The sequence below is a fragment of the Rousettus aegyptiacus genome, unplaced genomic scaffold (assembly GCF_014176215.1).
Source record: "Rousettus aegyptiacus isolate mRouAeg1 unplaced genomic scaffold, mRouAeg1.p scaffold_m13_p_3, whole genome shotgun sequence".
NCBI classification, from domain to species: domain Eukaryota; kingdom Metazoa; phylum Chordata; class Mammalia; order Chiroptera; family Pteropodidae; genus Rousettus; species Rousettus aegyptiacus.
In genome coordinates, this window is record NW_023416306.1 from 172,018,953 (window position 1) to 172,039,148 (window position 20,196).

The window sequence follows — 20,196 nt, forward strand, 5'->3', positions numbered from 1 at the left end:
GTGTATTATTAATGTTTAGCAGACCTAAAATAAGAACATCTCTTTGGAGACTGATAGTGCACTAAGTGTTGAGTTTTCCTATCTTTTTAGGGATGGTGATAAAATGGCTCCTTCAGTTGAAAAAAAGATTGCAGAACTTGAAATGGGGCTCCTTCACCTGCAGCAAAATATTGAAATTCCAGAGATCAGCCTGCCAATTCATCCGATTATTACAAATGTGGCAAAACAGTGTTATGAACGTGGAGAAAAGCCGAAAGTTACAGACTTTGGAGATAAGGTTGAAGACCCAACTTTTCTCAATCAGCTACAGTCTGGAGTTAACCGCTGGATCCGAGAAATTCAGAAAGTAAGAGCAGAGATTGAAAGTACTGTGTAAAATGCTGCACTCTTTGGTACCTGTGAGAACACTGGTCCAAGATTTTGTCAGTGCGGTAAATTCTGCAGTGACCGTTGGCGGTGCTTGCCTTTGGGGATGCTCAGCGGAGGCCTGATGCGGACCAGGGGCTGTCTGAGATGTTTACATACTTGCCTGATGGCGATCATCCTGGCCATCTCACACCTTTGATCTCAAGTTGAACCACTTACAAGTTACAGGGAAAGAAGTCTATTTGAAACATAAAAATTAAATTGTAATGTATGTGTTTAGTTAATGATACTTTTTAATCTTTGTTTAACTAGTGAATACCCTTGAATGTTATTTTTTCTTTAAAGGTGACCAAACTTGATCGAGATCCTGCTTCAGGAACTGCCTTACAGGAAATCAGTTTTTGGCTAAACTTGGAACGTGCATTATACCGCATACAGGAGAAACGAGAGAGCCCAGAAGTTCTCCTTACTCTGGACATCTTGAAACATGGCAAGCGATTCCACGCCACTGTCAGTTTCGACACCGACACAGGTAATCAACTAGAGCTAATAATCTGATCCAGTAATTACTCTGCCTCTGGAGCGGTCTTACTGATCGTTTCCACAGCCATTGGTGGATGCGCCATCTTTCCTGTTTCCTCTCTCGGACCTCGTCGCATCTTTCCCCCGGGTCTAGGAAACGCAGATGACTTTCGCACATACCCCCCTTTCTGTCCAGGGGTTTTGAGAACACAGCCAGTATCTAGGCCCAAGCAGAGAGCCTTGGGAGCTTCCCTCCTGTCCCACGGTTACTGGGCTCCCTGAGTAGGCCGTGCTTGTTTGATGTGAAGTCGGCTGTGCTTCTGACAGCCCAGACAGGAAGACGGTTTACATTAAGCAGAAGTTATTTGCCCTCAGGGCCATGCAAGGAGAGCTGGGCAGTACTTTCTCTTCCTCCTTCCACCTGCGCCTCCCGTTCTCTGCCTTTCTCCCTGTTCGAAAAGTGGTCGGGGTGAATTCCGTTTTCTGCATGGGCAGTAGTGCAGGCGCTGCTGCTGCCTGGCGCACAGACGCACAGACGTTGGGACGCCCGGGTTCGGCGAGTGCTCGGGGCAGCTCCATGCCCGCAGGGCGTGCCGGGGCTGGCAGGCACCTAGCGGGCAACGCAGTGGCTTTTGTGTTCTTTTCTTTCCCTGCCAAAAAGATGCCCGCATTTTAAACTCTAGAGGAAATTCCAGGCAGAAATCGGCCCGTTACACTGACCACACTGTGCACATTGCCTGAACATCACTAATGGCGGAAAGCACAGCTTTTTATGGAATTTTTTTTGTAATACCTCCGAAGCTTTTATTTTTTAATGCTGTTTTTTTTTTTTGTTTTTTGTTTTTTGTTTTTTTAATCTCATGCCAGAGGAAGTCAAAAAATAGCCTAGGACCCAGGTGCTTCTGTGATTCTGTCTATAACACACCTAACTTGAGCCATGGGTATAACATTTAAATTTTAGTGTTTTTTACAATAAAATTAGTATTATTACAATAAAGCTCTGGTTTTCCTAAACTTAATTTATTAGTAGAACATTTACATATTATAGAAAGCAAAAACAGATGAAATTTGAGGATACTCCCACAGCCTTTAGGATATGTATGTGTTGACTGACATTCTTTAAAAAGCAAAAATGAGACCACACTAGTATCCTGTTAATAACATGGCTTTGTTTACAAGTATCAAACAATTTGTATCACTACATCTTTTGCAACATCAAAATGTTCCAATGTGTGGATACATTTTAGTTTATTTACTCAGTATTAAGCCTGTGTGGAATATCCTTTTAGTTGTATTACTTTTTAATTCAGGTAAAATTGACATGAAACATACTATTACAGTAGTATTACTCTATATGAGAACCCTTAACCATTTCTCTGTTAATCTAGGGCTAAAACAGGCTTTGGAAACTGTGAATGACTATAATCCTCTCATGAAAGATTTTCCTCTGAATGACCTGCTGTCTGCCACTGAACTGGACAAAATAAGGCAGGCACTTGTGGCAATTTTCACCCATTTGCGAAAGATCCGAAACACCAAGTATCCCATTCAGAGGGCGCTGCGCCTGGTGGAGGCCATCTCAAGAGACCTGAGTTCTCAGTTACTCAAAGTGCTGGGTACCAGGAAACTGATGCATGTCGCTTATGAAGAATTTGAGAAAGTAAGTTTTAGTCCATCAGAAATCCAACCTCAGGGCGTTGAGACGAAAGTGCTGTAATAACAAACTTCTTTTCTTAAATTACATCCTAGGTTATGGTTGCGTGCTTTGAGGTGTTTCAGACTTGGGATGATGAGTATGAGAAACTGCAGGTGTTGCTGAGAGACATTGTCAAAAGGAAAAGGGAAGAGAATCTGAAGATGGTGTGGCGCATCAACCCCGCTCACAGGAAGCTTCAGGCGCGCCTGGACCAGATGAGAAAGTTTAGGCGCCAGCACGAACAGCTGAGAGCTGTCATCGTCAGGGTCCTGAGGCCACAGGTGTGATTCCCATTCCGAAAATTCACACAGGTGTTGTCTTACTGATGCCCTCTTCTCAGAAGTAGAATTAACTACCCGTCTCCCTTGCGCTGAGAGCGTCTGCAGCTCCGTTTCCATCTTGGCACTGTCATCTTTAAGATCCAGTGACGGTGTGTTGCATTGGCTCAGGCCAGATCTCGAATGTTCTCCCTCCATTCCTTCCCACTCGCGAGTTGCATGGAGCCAGACTTCCTAGGTTTTGACGGTCATTCCCCGTTTAACCAGCTGCATGCCTTAGGCACAGTATTTATCTTTTTCTCCAGATTCCTCATCTGTAAAATGTGGATAATAATTGCGTGTGCCTGAGAGTAAAAGAATGAAGTGACTCATTTTCTTTCTACACGCTTTTCTTCTCTGTTCACCTTTCTCTTTTCTTCACCAGCGCTTTTCTTCCCTTAAAAAAAAAATCCAGTCCAGAAATAAAAGGCGGACTGAGATATGTAGGTAGAGGAATTGATAAATGGGTAGACATATGATAAAGCCAATATATAGCAAATGTTAATTAGCTGAATGTTAATCACAGGCCCTAGGCAGGGATATAGGTGTTGGGTCTATAATTCTTTCAACCCGCCTATGGTTTGGAAATTTTGTAATAAAATGCTGGGGGGGCAACCAGTCTGGAAACGATGCTACCTAATAAGCATCACTCACTGATGGGGTGCCTGCTGCTCGGGGTTGTGTCATTGTTAGTCATGAATCCTCGGCACCCTTTACCCAGTGCGCACTAACGTGTGCGTGCGTGTGTGGGGTTGGTCTTTACTCTAACCCTCTCTTTCACAAGTGAGAGTTCCGAGACTAGCGCTGATTCCGTCTAGCCTATGGCTTCTTCATCCCTTTTGCCTCGTACCTCTTATATATCATTTTTCTAAAGAGCACTTTTTAAAGAGCATTGTGAGTGTGTGTATATATATATATATATATATATATATATATATATATATATATATATTTTTTAGTAAAGTTGAAATTTATTATTGTTTTTCCGACTTTATTGGAATAGGTCATTGGTTGCTGAGAGCATTGTGTATATATATTTTTTTGTTTGTAGACCATGTGGTACACATCCCGTGTGCACATGTTCTTAGCATGTCGTTTCTGGAGTGTTCGGTCTGCTCACTTGGTGTGGCCATTGACGCGAATAGACCCAGACCTGCCGTTTCCCGTTTATTTCCCACTGTCCCCATTTTTGTTCTCTGTTTCTCCTGCTCCCTTCTTTTGTCTTATTTTTTAGTATATTATTTCAATCCCTTTGTAGACTTCTAGCTGTATTTTTTGAACTTTATTTTTAGCAATTACTCTCTGGGTGACAATGTGCACCATTAATGTGCCGTGACGTCTCCAGTAGTGACTTCCAGTGACACGGAAGGGCCTCACGCAGCATGGCTGTTTCCTGGTGCCCGGTTCACTCGCGGCCGGGGGAATGACGCCGTCCGTGGCGCGAGGACTGCGCCCTTATTTACCAGGAACCCAGCAGCACTGCTTCAGTTTTGCTTTAGTCATGTACATTTTAGGAAAATTAGGAGGAGAAAGGAATAGTGCGCCTGACAGCTGAGCGGTGCCCACACGCGCGCAGTTTCCCGTGCTCTTCACCCCTTCCCGTGGGGCCGGGTGCGTGTCTGCTCTTTCCCCTTAGCCCAGAGGAGCTCCTTTATTAGTTCTTGTTCCACAGGTCTGCCAGCAATGGTCTCAGTCGTCTTTTTTTCCCAGGAAAAATACTTCATTTCCACATTTGAAGGGTAGTTTCTCTGGGTGTAGAACTCTTGGCTGACAACACATTGCAAATCTCCTGGGGTTTCACGTCACAGGGCTCCCCGGGTCTCCTCCTGGGTGTGGTAACTAGCTCAGCCCTCTCAGGCTCTCTCATTTCTAGAACTCACCCTTTAAGTTGGTTGCTGTCCTGCTCCTACCAGCAAAGCTGCAGGTTTTCCTGCCTGAGCTGAGGATGCGAGTGCCTCCAGGCAGGAAGGCGCTCGGCTCGCTGTCCTCACCTGATGCTGTAGTGCTTTGTCACGAGCAAACACGTCTCAAGTTGTTAGTTCTTTCCCATCATCCTGAAGTAGATGTTTTCAATCATTTTGTCCAGTTTTTGTCCTTACACTACCATTACCAGAAATCCTTAGACTGTTTTAAATGCGTAAAATGAAATGGAAAGGTTTAAAGAAACAGTTACTAACAATTTTGAAATTGTCGTCCTAATAATCCATGCGCTCCTCCACAAACACACAAAGTAGCAAGGCCCACTTAGTGACAGGCCCGATACCATAACTTTGAAGTAGCGATGGGGATAAACAAGCTCTCAGGGTACGTGCAGCTGTAACGTGACGGGGAGGTGTTCTTGGTGGCAGTCAAGCAACTGCGAACAACTGACTGTATACATTCATAATTGTAGGAAATGTTCATTTTTAGTTTGGGGCTAGTAAAAATTATGGTTTTAATTTCTCCCAAATAAATTCACAGACTGCCTGTCATTCGCGGCACCTGTGGACCCCTGCCTAGCTCTGTAATTCTGTGGGCGCGTGCGCAAGTCCAGCCCTTCCTGTGGGAAGAGCTGTGTTTGTACAGCCCTGAGCCGAGGCTGCTCCTGTCACCGAAGCGCTTGATCAGGCCCCCTGCTGTGCACTTGCCCATGCGTTATGATTTAAGGTTTTAAAAATCAAAAGGGAAGACTATTTACATTGGGTTCTGAGTTTGTGGGTGGCACTCTCGTGAATTACTGAGCTTTCCAATGCAGTTTTTAATGCTGACTAAGCATTAAAAAGGGAAGTACCTAAAACCCAGGTATAATACGTGTTAATTTAGCTTCTCAAGCAAAGGGACAACATTGGCAGAAGATTCGTTTTGTGTAGAGTTAAAGTATACTCTAGTGCTGTGTTCGGCTTCGTTGAGTTTGGTTATAAAACATTCGCATGAAGGCTGAAACCCTTTGTAAGCCGGCCGGTACGTTCGTGTGGGACGTCCTGTCTACTGGTGGATGACAAAATACAAGTCTCCACTTCCGTAACCTCTTGTTGCGAACCCTCTCTCTTAGGTCACGGCAGTGGCACAACAGAATCAAGGAGAGGTGCCTGAACCCCAGGATATGAAAGTAGCTGAGGTTCTCTTCGATGCCGCCGACGCGAATGCCATCGAGGAGGTGAACCTCGCCTACGAGAATGTCAAGGAGGTGGACGGGCTGGACGTCTCCAAAGAAGGCACGGAGGCGTGGGAGGCCGCGATGAAGCGCTACGACGAGAGGATCGACAGGGTGGAGACCCGCATCACGGCCCGCCTCCGCGACCAGCTGGGCACGGCCAAGAACGCCAACGAGATGTTCAGGATTTTCTCCCGGTTCAACGCGCTGTTCGTCCGGCCTCACATCCGCGGGGCCATCCGGGAATACCAGACCCAGCTCATCCAGCGTGTGAAGGACGACATCGAGTCCCTTCACGACAAGTTCAAAGTCCAGTACCCGCAAAGCCAGGCGTGCAAGATGAGCCACGTGCGCGACCTCCCGCCCGTGTCGGGCTCCATCATCTGGGCCAAACAGATCGACAGGCAGCTGACGGCCTACATGAAGCGCGTGGAGGACGTCCTGGGCAAGGGCTGGGAGAACCACGTGGAAGGGCAGAAGCTGAAGCAGGACGGCGACAGCTTCCGCATGAAGCTCAACACCCAGGAGATATTCGACGACTGGGCCCGCAAGGTGCAGCAGCGCAACCTGGGCGTCTCGGGGCGCATCTTCACCATCGAAAGCACGCGCGTCCGGGGCCGATCTGGAAACGTCCTCAAGCTCAAGGTCAACTTCCTCCCCGAGATCATCACGCTTTCAAAAGAGGTTCGAAACCTCAAGTGGCTTGGTTTCCGAGTCCCGCTGGCGATTGTGAACAAGGCTCATCAAGCGAACCAGCTTTACCCGTTCGCCATCTCCCTGATCGAAAGCGTCCGCACGTACGAGCGGACCTGCGAGAAGGTGGAGGAGCGGAACACCATCTCCCTGTTGGTGGCCGGCCTGAAAAAGGAGGTGCAGGCCCTGATCGCGGAGGGCGTCGCCCTGGTGTGGGAATCCTACAAGCTCGACCCGTACGTGCAGCGACTGGCAGAGACTGTCTTCAACTTCCAGGAGAAGGTGCGTTCCCAGAACCCTCGTGGCCCAGGGCGAACTGCGCACGAGGACAGCTCACTCAGCACGTAGCTCTCCCGCAGGAGGCGTGCGATCGGTTGGTCGGTAGAGAGCGAGACCACGCGAGCTGGAAGGGAGAAGGAGCCGTCTCGCGCACTGCGCTCTTGCTAGGGCCGGGGCTCTAGGGAGGCCATTGATAACACCCGTGTTCAGAAACCAGCGGAGGGGGGACGGTCACGGGGGTCTGGCGGGCTGAGGGAGCTGGCCGGGCGATGTGGCTTGAGGGCTGCAGCCTGGCGCTCTCTGTCGACCCACCCAGACCCGCACGTCTGCCCCCGGCCGCAGCGCAGTCGGACGGTGTCAGGCCGGCTGGCTCCCCGGGACAGAGAGGGCCCTGGGGACCAGAGCATGTTTTGTTTCGTGCTTCCCGGCTCCTCAATCAGAGGTCACCCCTCTCGTGAGGGGGGAAACAGATCATCCCCTACATTTCCCCTCCCTGTCACCCCAACAAATAGGATTAGCTGTTTATGGAAGGACTCCACTTCGAGCAATTGTTAGTTAATGGAGAAAAATGTACATAAAACTTAAGGGACAGAGTGCGTTGGTGTTTTAAATATTCAACATTCCTTCCTTTAGGTGGATGATCTGCTGATCATTGAAGAAAAAATAGACCTGGAGGTCCGTTCCTTAGAAACTTGCATGTACGACCATAAGACTTTCTCAGAGATCCTGAACAGAGTCCAGAAGGCCGTGGACGACTTGAACCTGCACTCCTACTCCAATCTGCCCATCTGGGTCAACAAGCTCGATATGGAGGTGAGGCCCGGGGCTCGTCGACGGCGTTTTGTAGGCGTGGAGCCTGCTTCGTAAGCTTATTAGTCGTTGAAAAGCATTTTCCTATAGAAGTTGCCAGTGGTGGTCTAGTTTTCTCTTCAGAAATCTCACTTAACCGACGACAGCGAGCTGAGCTGTGATGCTGGCAGCGCGCGGTCCGCTCCGCGTCGGCGGGCTGCGCTGAGAGGGAGGAGACGGGCTCTTGGTTCCCTGGGCACGCGGCAGCCTCCTGCTTGCCATTCCCTGCTCCCGACAGTTTATGTTGTCCTTCCTGCCACCCCGCCCCCCGGCCCGGCATCCTTCTCTGATAACTCTGCCCCTGTCCCGCTCCACCACCCAATTTAAAAAATACCCAACAACAGATACCTCTTAGAGGTGTGCATGAGGGTGTGTCAGAGGGAAGCATCCTTGCCACTCCAGGTGGCTGCCTGGGGGGCGCAGGGCGCACATCAGAGAGCACATCCCTGGGGAGGCTCAGGAGAGAGGACATTTCGTGGCCGAGGTCACCCTGTGGACAGGTGGTAGTTGGTGAGTGGTTCACAGGTTTTCCCTCCTTTTCTCTTTTAAAATGGATAAATTGCAGTGCGTCCACACAACGGGACACTAACAGTGAGCGCTAACAAGCCCAACTCTCGAATCCACTGAAAGTCCACGGTTTTTCTCACAGCTGTCCCAGGATGCCTGTGTGGCCCGCAGCAGACTCTTCACAAAGATACACAGACGTCCTATTTGTAGGAAATTTATGTGTCTCATTCTAGATCAGAGAGAAGACTGTTCTTTACTCGTTAAAACGGCCACTATGTGTGGTGACGGATGTTAACTAGACTTATTGTGACCGTTTTGTGGTCTATACAAATATCAAATCACTGTTGTATCTGAAACTAACATAATGCCAGTTATACATACCTCAATATAAAGAAAAAAAAATAGTTTAATCTCCAAATCTGCTTTCTAGTTTTACCTCTGAGGCCACCAGGGAAATGCTTTTCTTTTGTACATTTTCTGTTGTATTAAACAAATATCAAGACCTTAACTGCATCCACTGGGTTAGTCTCCATATCACTTAGGAGTCGGGACGATTGGTGACTCAACCTACAGGTGGAGAACACGGGAGGCGAGTTACCTGAGGCTGGACGTGAGGCTCTGAGAGGAGAGTGTGTGTGGGTAGAGAGGGTTGTAGTTAGGAACTCTCTAGCTTTGACCTGAAACCTCCGCTTTTCTCTTTTATGTGCTCTGTGAGCTAATGTTTGGAAGAATTGCTGTTCTTCAATACTACTTTCTCTGTAGATTGAAAGAATATTGGGCGTTCGCCTACAAGCTGGCCTGAGAGCCTGGACCCAGGTGCTTCTTGGACAGGCTGGAGATAAAGCAGAAGTGGACATGGACACAGACGCGCCGCAAGTCAGCCACAAGCCTGGCGGAGAGCCGAAGGTCAAAGTGAGTCTTTCCCATGGCGTCCGGTTTGCATGTGAGTGAACTTCTCCCCTCAGTACCAGTGGAGAAACCACTCCACAGGAGAGAAACCTGGCAGGCACCTCGCCCAGGTGACCCCGGGCCGGCCCGCCCGGGGCGTCGCGGGGGACTGTGTGCAGTGCGGGAGTGAGGGGACGCCACTCCTCTGCGGTCGTCCTCCCCAGATACCCCTGCCTCGTCCTGGCCACGGGACAAGCATCACGCGGACCCAGATCGAGGGCCAGCCTACAAAACACTTGGCTGGTACTCTCCCAGGGTGTCAAGGTCACAAGGGAAAGGCGAGGAAGAACAGAAATGTCACAGATCGGGGAGGAAAAACAAGCCGCGACAGCTGCCTGGTGGGTGTTCGGGGCTAGCTCCGGGAAGCCCGCCCGCACCCGTGTGGCAGTCAGTCAGTCCCGCGTCAGCGTTAGCATCTCAGTCTTGGTAGCGGTACCGTGTTACGTGTTCACGGTAGAGGAGACCGGTGAAGGGTACGTGGGAACTTTTCGTGGTCTCTTTGTAATTCCTTTATAAGTCTAAAATTATTTCAAATCCAAATTTTTAAAAGTGAAAAATAAATTGACACTGGGAAAAATTCTCTGATTTCTAAGCCTTTGTGCAAGAAATCATTTTGAGGAGTGAACATAATGTACAAGTGAAAGTTCAGACTGTGACACTAGACAGGCACTGTTTTCACAGAAATCTAAACCACGGTCTCATGGGAGAGTGCAGTGATATACTAGCCCAGCGGCCACACTCTGGACAGCCGTCTTCGTCCCCGAGCCTCCTGTTGCCCGTTGTGCGTAGAAGGGGTCAGCCAGAGCCTAGCAAGCTTTCTGGAAGTTTGTGTTAGTTGGAATAGGCCCTGTCCTGTCGTGGGCGTGGCCGTAAAGGTGTCCGCACTGCAGTAATTCGTCAGCCCTGCGTTTGCTGTGTGTAGTTTACCATGTTTGTGCTGTATTTATCACCGGAAAAGTCTCAAAACAGAAACCTGAAAGAACTGCGGGTAAAATCTTTGATCTGGGAGAAACATTTGGCTTTTTTTTCCTACCCAGACTTTACCTTCTCTTTTTCTTTTTTTTTTTCTCTTAATACTTGAAAACTGTTTTAATTTTTGAATATTACAGATACATATACCCAGAACATACTCTAAAATACCGAGGTCACCAGGCACGTCACGTCAGGTGGTGCTTCGTTGCTCATCCAGGCTGGGGGACTCCAGGGGCCCCTTAGCGATGCCTGTCCTCCGGCTTTTAACAGTCAGGGGCAGGCCGCAGACCACACGTGGCATCACAGAGCCCGCGTCTTGCGGAAACGATGGCCTCATGGTGCAGACCGAAGCAGTTAAATAATTTAGAGACAGTGTTCTGCACCAAAAGCATTTGTTTTAAATAAATTGCTGAGCAAGACGTGAAATCTTTCTTTTACAGAATGTGGTACATGAGCTAAGAATAACCAATCAGGTCATCTATCTGAACCCGCCAATTGAAGAGTGCAGGTACAAGCTGTATCAGGAAATGTTCGCCTGGAAGATGATCGTGCTGTCTCTCCCCAGGATCCAGAGTCAGAGGTACCAGGTGAGCCTCCGGGAGCCGTGCGGCCAGGCCTCCCCTGGGGCTCTGTGACGCCCCTCTCCCCTGGGCCTCTGAGTAGAGCCCTCCATGTGCCTTTCAGACCCCAGACTCAGCATTCTAGGGGAAAGCTGGTAGAAGCTTTGTCAACCTGACATTTTTTCCCATTAGTTGCTTTTCTAAATAGTTGTGTTTGCAGCTCTGGTCTCAGTCGTCTCTTAGGAATTCCCTCCATTCTTTGAGAGTTTTAAGTCCTGCCACTTTTTTCCTCCCACGTTTAATTAAGGAAATTTGCAAACATTCACGAAGGTAGAAGGAATCACATGAGTTCACATCGCCCCACTTCATTTATCCACCTGTGTCTGAGTTCGTTTCGTTTCTGTTCCCCTCCATACCCCACCATATTTTTTAAAAGCAAATCTCATATATAACACATTCTTAGTACTACACTTCCAGAGCATAAGGAAAACCCGAAAGGCTGGCCAGACCCCGGCCCCCGGGCCGTGTTATTCCGGACGGACCAGCGGTTTCCGCGCGCGGCCCCGCGACCCCTGCTCTCGCAGCCCTCCCAGAGCAGCGCCCCGCTACGAAGCCCTGCCCTGTCTTACCTTTGGACACGGACTCGGTTCTGTTCAGATTTGTCTGAGGTAGCGACTGCCCTTGGACCCTGGCGCTGTCCCCTAACTGGAACGGAGCCGCAAGTGGTTCCTGCCCCGCGGGAGCCTGTGCCGTGCTCAGGATGTTTCTTGTCGTATTTCCTCTGCTTTCAACCAGCCACGTTCCTCTTTCCATTTTTCTCTGGTCTGTCCCCACACGTAATGCGCTGAGCCCCCGCTTCCTCCCCCACCCCCGCCGCGCTCCCTGGCCTCACTGCCACGCAGCACCTCTGACCCCTCCTCTGGCCCTTCCTGTCCCCGCCCCCTCAGGCCATCTAACGCTCGGCCCCTCTTGGTGGCGAAGTCGCAGCTGCACGGCGGCTCTGTCAGCGCCATGTGCTGGGTGTCCGCGGGCCCCAGCCTGCTGGCGCGTGGCTCGGCCCCGGCCGGTGTCACCGCAGGGCCGGCGGGCCGTGCTCCCTCCTCCTCGCTGCACCTTTCTCGCCTGGCGTGCCGGCTTCACCTCCCGTCTCGCGGGCCGGTCTTTTCCCCTAGTCCGCTCACGCACCCCTTCCTCCTGGCCTCTCCATGTCCAGTGCCCGCCCCAGCCCCGTGTGCCGTGTGCCATCCGGCCTGTCGGCTCCGGCTCCGCTGTGTGCCGACAGCTCCCATTCACGTCCCCAGCCGCCTCACCCTGCACTCCAGCCCGTCTCAGCCGGCCCCTGGCATCTCCTCGTGACCATCTGAGAGACGCCACAAACTGAACGTGTCTCCCCACCCCACTCCCTCAGAGTGGCTCCCCCCGGTCTTCCTTCCCCCCGCTTTAGCCCACTCAGGCCCAAAATCATAGCGTCATCCTTGGCTTCCATTGCCCTCAAAACTCGCCGTGATTTTTTACCACGTCCACTGCTCAGGTACTGTCGTCCTGCACTTGGATCATTAAAAATCCCTCCTGACTTGTCTCTCTGTGTCTGCCTTGTCCCCTAAAGTCTGTTTTCAATACCGCAGCCAGAATTAGTCTTAAATTGTATGTCGACCCTGACACTGCCCTTTGGGCCTGTTAATGGCTTTCCGTCCCGCACCGGCTGGCCGGCTCCCCTCGAGAGCTTACTTGTTGCCTCTCTGCAGTTCTCGCATCTCCCCTCCCTGGCTCTGCTCTGGACACACTGGACTCTCGCCCGTCCTCACGCATGCCCAGCAGACCGCTGCCCCTGGGCCTTTGCACTCACTGGTCTCTGCTCGGACTCCCTGGTGGCGAATATTCACACGGCTCCTGGTCTCTGCTCAAATGTCGCTCCTCCGTGAGGCCTTCTCTGACCTCCCTATTTAAAACAGCCTTCCCCGGCCCGTGCTCCCCGCCCTCCTTTCCCCTGCTGCTTCTCCACAGTCCTTCGCACCCCACCCGACGGTCTGTAGACTGTGTTTTTCTTAATTGTCTCTCTCCTCCCATGAAACGTAAGTCAACGCAAGCACAGGTTTTTGTCTGTTTGTTGAACCCACAACCATGCCTGGTACATAACGGTCACTCACATTGTTGAAGCAAATGATGGTCATCATTCCACCGTCCAAGTTGGCGTAAATCCTTGGTCGCGGTATGTCACGTGCCTAGACATGGCCTTCAGTGTCCCCTCAGACGAGAGGTTCGCCCCCCCGAGGGCCCGCCGTGGGCGCTGTGCTCGCCCCTTAGTCTGGGCTCCTTACCGTGTGCCAGTGGTGGCCGCGCTTTCTAGCTCGCGGTCGATCCAATCTTTTTTGGGCTTGGTGAGTTACAGATAAGCAGGTTTCTGATAACTCCTGCCTGGGGTAAGTCGATGTTATCCCTCAAATGCCATTTTTACTGTGAGCTCTTTTTTCAATTTAGGTTAATGAGCATGAGGTGACTCTGAGGTTAACATTTTTGTACCCGTTCCTTGCGATCACCTCCGGCTTTGCTTGGTTAGGTGGGCGTCCATTACGAATTGACTGAAGAAGAGAAATTCTACCGGAACGCGTTGACACGAATGCCTGATGGCCCAGTCGCCCTGGAAGAGTCCTACTCTGCAGTCATGGGCATCGTGACGGAAGTCGAGCAGTACGTCAAGGTGAGGGCCTGCCCGGGTTTCCTGCGAGTACGTAGGGTGGTCTGTTTCAGACACCGAAAGTGTGAGATACAGTGAACGAGGAACAGGTCTCTACTATGTGTAGTATGATTCGCTAGGTGACTTGAAGTATGAGTCACTATTTAAAGCAAAGAGTAAACAGTGAATCTGAGATGTTAACTTTGCTTCGTCGAGTTGTAGATTTTATTTTTTTGATAATAAATTTGAAGTGAGAATTTTTCTAACGGTGATGAATGAACATGAACCTTTTGAACAGAATGTGAAAACAATGTGTAAATATCTAACAGAATGAAGTCAAGCTGTGTTCTTTGGCTGTGCTCGTCATTTGCAGGTGTGGCTTCAGTACCAGTGCTTATGGGACATGCAGGCCGAAAACATCTACAACAGACTAGGGGAGGACCTCAACAAGTGGCAGGCGCTCTTGGTCCAGATAAGGAAGGCCAGAGGAACTTTCGACAACGCAGAAACCAAGAAAGAGTTTGGACCCGTCGTTATAGATTACGGCAAGGTGAGCTCGCTGTCTTGTCGAGAGGTGGCTGTAGGGGCAGCACCACTGTCTGACTAAATGAAGTCGAAGTGTAAACCTCCAGCAGGAAAGCAGTACGATCCGCTGTCGTGTGCTCACCCTCCTGCAGGTGCAGTCGAAGGTGAACTTGAAGTACGACTCTTGGCATAAGGAGGTTCTCAGCAAATTTGGGCAGATGCTCGGCTCAAACATGACAGAGTTCCATTCCCAGATCTCCAAGGTGAGGAGGCAGCATTTGCCAGCGCAGCGAGCCTGCCGGTGAGCCTGCCGGTGAGCCTGGGCTCCGAGCTGAAGCCCTGTGCTCTCCCCGAACAGTCTCGCCAGGAGCTGGAGCAGCACTCGGTGGACACGGCCAGCACCTCCGACGCGGTGACCTTCATCACCTACGTGCAGTCTCTGAAGCGGAAGATCAAGCAGTTTGAGAAGCAAGTCGAGGTGAGCGCCAGGTGTAGCTGCAGTTCTCCGCACCTGCCCGGCTCGCCCACGGCCCTTCGGGCGGCGTGTCGTGGGTTCAGTCCACCAAGGCCTCCCGTCACCGCCAGGCGCGCTCGGAGAGTGCCGGTGCCGGCGTCCTGGGCCGCTGGGTTTTAAAACGCGCTGCTGGGGAGTCCCGTGCACACCGCGGCTTGAGAGCCACTGCTTCTGTCTTAAGATTTTGTGTTTCAGTCGTTGATCTTCGAGTTTTCCAGCCCAATTTCTTTTCCGTAATTTGGGGTCGGGGTGGAGCACGGCCCCAGCGTGGCAGCTCCTCTCTGGGGCCAGCGCTCGGCGCTGCCTCTTGACCACAGTGCTTGGGGCCGGGGGTTTCTGGAGCACATGGACATACTGATGCTCTGTGTTCTGCAGCCCCAGAGTCGGCTTTTCCGTGAGACTCTGGCGCTATTTCCATTATTGTCATGAGAGAAAAACCTTCATTTTGCTTCCTCCCGCCCCCAGCTCTACCGCAATGGCCAGCGCCTGCTGGAGAAGCAGAGGTTCCAGTTCCCGCCTTCCTGGCTGTACATCGACAACATCGAGGGAGAGTGGGGGGCCTTCAATGACATCATGCGGCGGAAGGACTCTGCCATTCAGCAGCAGGTGGCAAACCTGCAGATGAAGATCGTGCAGGAGGACCGAGCCGTGGAGAGCCGCACCACTGACCTGCTGACCGACTGGGAAAAGACCAAGCCCGTCAAGGTGGGTCCCGGCCAACAGCGCCACCTGGTGTCTTTCCTCCAGACTTAAAGGGCATCGCTGCGCCTTAGCTTTCTAGTCATGAGGACTTGTCTCTTGTGATTAAAAAACCAGGACTTGCAGATAGTTTATTTGAAAATATGAATGCTGATACACTTCTGTTTCCCCAGAACTGGTTGTGATAGTCCCTTAAGTCAGGAGGTGGATTTACATGCCGTAGTTGTTTTTCTCTTACGGGGCACACCCACACTCACACACAGGGTTCACTCTCCCAGGGACACAGGCCGAGCCCCGCGCTGCCGCCGCAGCTCTGTGCTAGAGGTGGCAGGTTCTCGCCGGTGTCGCAGGCGTTGAACCTCTGCCCAGATCCTGCCACGTCCAGTTCTCTTGATCCATCTGAGAGTTTGTCGAGCTCCGACTATGTCGTAGGCGTCAGGGGAGCAGTGAACAAGAGAGCCCCGCCCTCGTGCAGAATGCGCCAGGGGAGAGGCAGACGACGAGAAATGGGCACGGAAAACGTGCATTTTGGGTCATGGGCACGCGTGCCGTGTAGGAGGGTGAGGGCCGGGCGGAAGAGGGGTTGGAGGTGTCCTGTGTCAGGGGAGGCACTGCGTAAGCGGTGGTGCCCTGGAGGAGGGGCACTGGCCAGTCATGCAGGCGTCCTGAGGGGACAGGAAGGGGTCCGGCCGAGCGGCCAGCGAAGCTCCAGCAAGGAGGTAACGGCACGCCTGCCTGCTGGGCAGAGGCCGTGTCTCTACTTAGGCGAGAGGAGGGGGAAGGACGCTAAAATGCTCTGAAAGTCGGTCTGGAGCTGTAGTTTGCAGACGTAGGTTTTCCTCAGCAGGCCTGGTGGCAGATTTAGCCTCCCGTCATCTACCGGCTGCCGCTCTGCCCCGCCCTCAGCCCCGTCTGTGCTGCTGGGCGCAGAAGTCCTTCTCTGTGCTTAATTTTGGTTCGAGGGGAGGCCTCTGCCTCTGCCAGTGCCAGTGCCATAGGTTCTGCGGAACGCCAGCTGCAGTCGGGGGTGAGTGTTCGTCGGTAGGCACGATCCGGTCACCAGGACGTGACTCCCTCGTTGCCTTGCCTCACCGGTAACGTGCTGCAGTTCAGGTTCTGTCGCTGTTTCGTGCAGCCATCCTCAAAGGCTTCTAAAGTGGAAGGGAAGTATGTAGACGGTGCCGAGGTGGAGGCCGTCTGCAGCGAGAGCCGAGCTTTGTGTCCCTCTCACCTGTCGGTAACTGAGAGCTGTGTGTGTCAGGGAGGGTGCGGCTGGCAGTCCCCAAGAGCCATGTCCGTCAGTCAGATCAAGAGTGTCCTGAGCCAGGCCCAGGTTCGTCCCCACTCTTCCTGTCTCCCAAGGCATGTCATGTGAAGACGGCTGAATTGAGAGGTGCTCCACCTTTCTCAGTTATATTTTTATTTATGTCAAATACAAAAGTACAAGTTACATTCGGTAACACGCACAGATTGGAAGCGCACGTCCTAGTGAACGTTCACACATGTAGACGTGTTCAGGGAATCAAACGCCCTGCGCCCCGGCAGGCTGTCCCCGCCGGTCCCCGCCAGTGTCCGTCTGTCTGAGGCTTGACGCTGCTGCGCTCTGCGCTCTGACTCTTGCAGGGCACCCTGCGTCCGGAGGAGGCGCTGCAGGCCCTCACCATCTACGAGGGCAAGTTCGGCAGGCTGAAGGATGACCGTGAGAAGTGCGCCAAGGCCAAGGAGGCCCTGGAGTTGACGGACACCGGGCTCCTCAGTGGCAGCGAGGAGCGTGTCCAGGTGCGGGTCGTGGGGCGGGGAGGAGGGACACGGCTTCCCGTCCTGACTCCGCCCTGGACCTGGGCCATCTCAGGGTCCTTGCCAGACTCTGAAATGACTTCCATTTCCCAAATTCAGCTGTTTTACTACTTTTAACCACAGGTGGCCTTAGAAGAATTACAGGACCTCAAAGGCGTCTGGTCAGAGCTTTCCAAGGTCTGGGAGCAGATCGACCAGATGAAGGAGCAGCCGTGGGTCTCCGTGCAGCCCCGGAAGGTGCGTCTGCTCAAAGCAGGGCGGGTGTGAGGCTCATGGATTTCGTCAACCAGTGTTACCGTAATAAAAAAACAAAGTAAAATAAATGGAGGACTTTGCCGTAAAGAAATGTAAATAAAGAAGGGGTGTGTGTATGCCTCCGTGCGTTGTTACAGATGGTCTTTAGAAATTTTTCAAACAAGGAACTATGTCGTGAACTCACAAAATGTCCTGTAACAGTCCACGTGACATCTACATTATTATTCATCCAGCCTAATGTAAAAGTTCTTCTGAAACCATTTTTTAAAACGTTTAAAGGAATGTTGGCAAACTCAGTGTCAACTTGTATCTCTTTTAACAGCTTCGACAAAATTTAGATGGCCTCTTGAACCAGTTGAAAAACTTTCCCGCACGATTACGGCAGTATGCGTCCTATGAATTTGTCCAGAGGCTTCTGAAAGGTTACCTAAAGGTGGGTGACGAGGTCTGCAGTCATGGGTGTCCGTCAGGAGCACCGCTGCTCTGGGTGACTCTGCTTCCTCTCCCCACAGATCAACATGCTGGTCATTGAGCTGAAATCCGAGGCGCTGAAAGACCGCCACTGGAAACAGCTGATGAAGAGGCTCCACGTGAACTGGGTGGTGTCTGAGCTAACCCTTGGCCAGATCTGGGATGTCGACCTGCAGAAGAACGAAGCCATCGTCAAGGACGTGCTGCTCGTGGCGCAGGGGGAGATGGCCCTGGAAGAGTTTCTGAAGCAGGTAAACAGGACCGACGGCCACTGTCACGTCGTGTTCCAGGCCGTCACATCAACGTGAGCTATATGGTCCGTTCTGTCCCCGTAGCTCAGTCACGTGTGCAGCTGGTGCCCACACAGCGCTAACGTGCCTCTCTCTGGTCTCAATTCAGATACGAGAAGTGTGGAACACGTACGAATTAGACTTGGTTAATTACCAGAACAAGTGTCGCTTGATTCGTGGCTGGGACGACCTTTTCAACAAGGTCAAAGAGCACATCAACAGTGTCTCCGCCATGAAGCTCTCTCCATACTACAAGGTACTGTCGTCGGGGAAACCGCCTCCCCGATCAGAGCTTATTCCTCTGCCCCGCAGTACCTTCCGACTGCCGTTACCGGAGGCCGGTTACTTAGAACGTGAGCCAGTTAACTCGACGGGACCTAGTCTGCGTTTTTCAGTGCGTTTGGCACGTGTGTTCAGGGATTGAAAAGGGTGGCGGTCGAGCTCTTCCTTACGTCTGCTCGCTAGGTTTTCGAGGAGGACGCCCTGAGCTGGGAAGACAAGCTGAACCGCATCATGGCCCTCTTTGACGTATGGATCGACGTCCAGAGGCGCTGGGTCTACCTGGAAGGCATCTTCACGGGCAGTGCAGACATCAAGCACCTGCTGCCTGTGGAAACGCAGCGCTTCCAGAGGTGAGGCCTGCAGCCGGGGGCGCGAGGGCTCCAGACCGGCGGGGCTGCATGCCTCTGCTCACACAAGGCTGACCGCGGCTTGGGTTTGCTTTGTAGTATCAGCACGGAGTTCCTGGCGCTGATGAAGAAGGTGTCGAAGTCTCCACTTGTGATGGACGTTCTCAACATCCAGGGGGTGCAGCGGTCTCTAGAGAGACTGGCGGACCTTCTGGGAAAGATCCAGAAAGCGCTGGGAGAATACCTGGAAAGAGAGCGGTCATCTTTCCCCAGGTAAGTGTTGTTTTCGCTCGTACTGAAATGGCGTTCCATCTCGGCCCAACCCCCTCCCTTCTGGGCCGCGTGTTGGTCACTTTGGACATCGAGGGTTTCGTCACACATAATGAATAGCATTTCCCTTTCATGTACTGATTCCCTGATTATGAATTATTCTTAATTTTCTACCTTGGATTTGTTCATTAAGCTTCCTTTCAAATCTCATCCACATTCCCATGCAGCTTGCATCTCTTAAAAATTTGGCTCTGGTCTACAGCCATGCCAACCTGAATGTGTCTGATCTCATCTGATCTCAGAAGCTAAGCAGGGTCGGGCCTGGTTAGTACTTGGATGGGAGACCACCTAGGAAGACCAGGTGCTGTAGGTGTTAAAAAAAATTTGTCTCTGATTATTTTCTAAGTGGCTTTTCCACCTTTCTCAATAGTTTGCTTAGTACAGATCACATAAATTTTTAAAAAATGAATTCATGTAGTAAAGCGAATGACATAAATTGTGTTGAATTCGTCTTCAAAGTCTTAATAAATAAACATGCATGTGTTGCTGAGGGTTGGGAGAAATTTAGATGTATCCGAATTCAGGCAGGATAGAGATTGTCCACTACTTTCCTCATCCACTTTCTATAATTTGAAGTTTTCCCTCAATGCACATTATTTGAGTATATGCAACATTTTAGCAACTCAAATGCTGTTTTAATTCTAGGTTCTATTTTGTGGGCGATGAAGATTTGCTTGAAATCATTGGAAATAGCAAGAATGTAGCTAAATTACAGAAACACTTCAAGAAAATGTTTGCTGGGGTTTCGAGCATCATTCTGAACGAGGATAACTCCGTCGTCCTGGGCATTTCATCCCGCGAAGGAGAGGAGGTAGTTGCGTGGTGTTTGTGATCTCGAAAACTTCTCTCCCATTTGTGTGCATCTTAATTTTTAAATTTTACTTATTTCAGGTTATGTTTAAAACTCCTGTGTCAATTACTGAGCATCCCAAAATCAATGAGTGGCTCACGCTGGTAGAAAAGGAGATGAGAGTCACTCTGGCTAAGCTCCTGGCTGAGTCGGTTACAGAAGTTGAGATTTTTGGTAAAGCAACTTCAATTGACCCCAGTACCTACATCACGTGGATTGACAAATATCAGGTAATGCAGAATAGAAGTGGAACAGGCCAAAGGAAGGTACCAGCTGACCTCTAAAGTGACCCTTTGGGATCTCGTGTCTCGTGTGCTTCA

At 51.1% G+C, this 20,196-nt stretch overlaps 1 protein-coding gene and 1 non-coding gene across 3 annotated transcripts in view; both read left to right on the plus strand.

The window, feature by feature from the left end:
* DYNC1H1 (dynein cytoplasmic 1 heavy chain 1) overlaps positions 1-20,196 on the plus strand; it is a 62,789-nt gene that overhangs the window by 10,000 nt on the left and 32,593 nt on the right. For both annotated transcript variants that reach the window (XM_016166003.2, XM_016166002.2), the window contains exons 4-25: positions 91-346; positions 712-898; positions 2,277-2,548; positions 2,638-2,865; positions 5,933-7,009; positions 7,640-7,819; positions 9,125-9,274; positions 10,723-10,869; positions 13,400-13,540; positions 13,890-14,066; positions 14,194-14,304; positions 14,400-14,519; positions 15,021-15,260; positions 16,878-17,033; positions 17,175-17,288; positions 17,629-17,739; positions 17,819-18,028; positions 18,177-18,323; positions 18,533-18,699; positions 18,796-18,969; positions 19,672-19,837; positions 19,918-20,106. In XM_016166003.2, the coding sequence (XP_016021489.2) occupies positions 91-346; positions 712-898; positions 2,277-2,548; positions 2,638-2,865; positions 5,933-7,009; positions 7,640-7,819; positions 9,125-9,274; positions 10,723-10,869; positions 13,400-13,540; positions 13,890-14,066; positions 14,194-14,304; positions 14,400-14,519; positions 15,021-15,260; positions 16,878-17,033; positions 17,175-17,288; positions 17,629-17,739; positions 17,819-18,028; positions 18,177-18,323; positions 18,533-18,699; positions 18,796-18,969; positions 19,672-19,837; positions 19,918-20,106 (4,720 nt within the window). The remainder of the gene's footprint in view (positions 1-90; positions 347-711; positions 899-2,276; positions 2,549-2,637; positions 2,866-5,932; positions 7,010-7,639; positions 7,820-9,124; positions 9,275-10,722; positions 10,870-13,399; positions 13,541-13,889; positions 14,067-14,193; positions 14,305-14,399; positions 14,520-15,020; positions 15,261-16,877; positions 17,034-17,174; positions 17,289-17,628; positions 17,740-17,818; positions 18,029-18,176; positions 18,324-18,532; positions 18,700-18,795; positions 18,970-19,671; positions 19,838-19,917; positions 20,107-20,196) is intronic.
* Positions 19,221-19,339, plus strand: LOC118601181. Its single transcript, XR_004950262.1, has one exon. It is a non-coding gene; the product is annotated as a 5S ribosomal RNA (ribosomal RNA).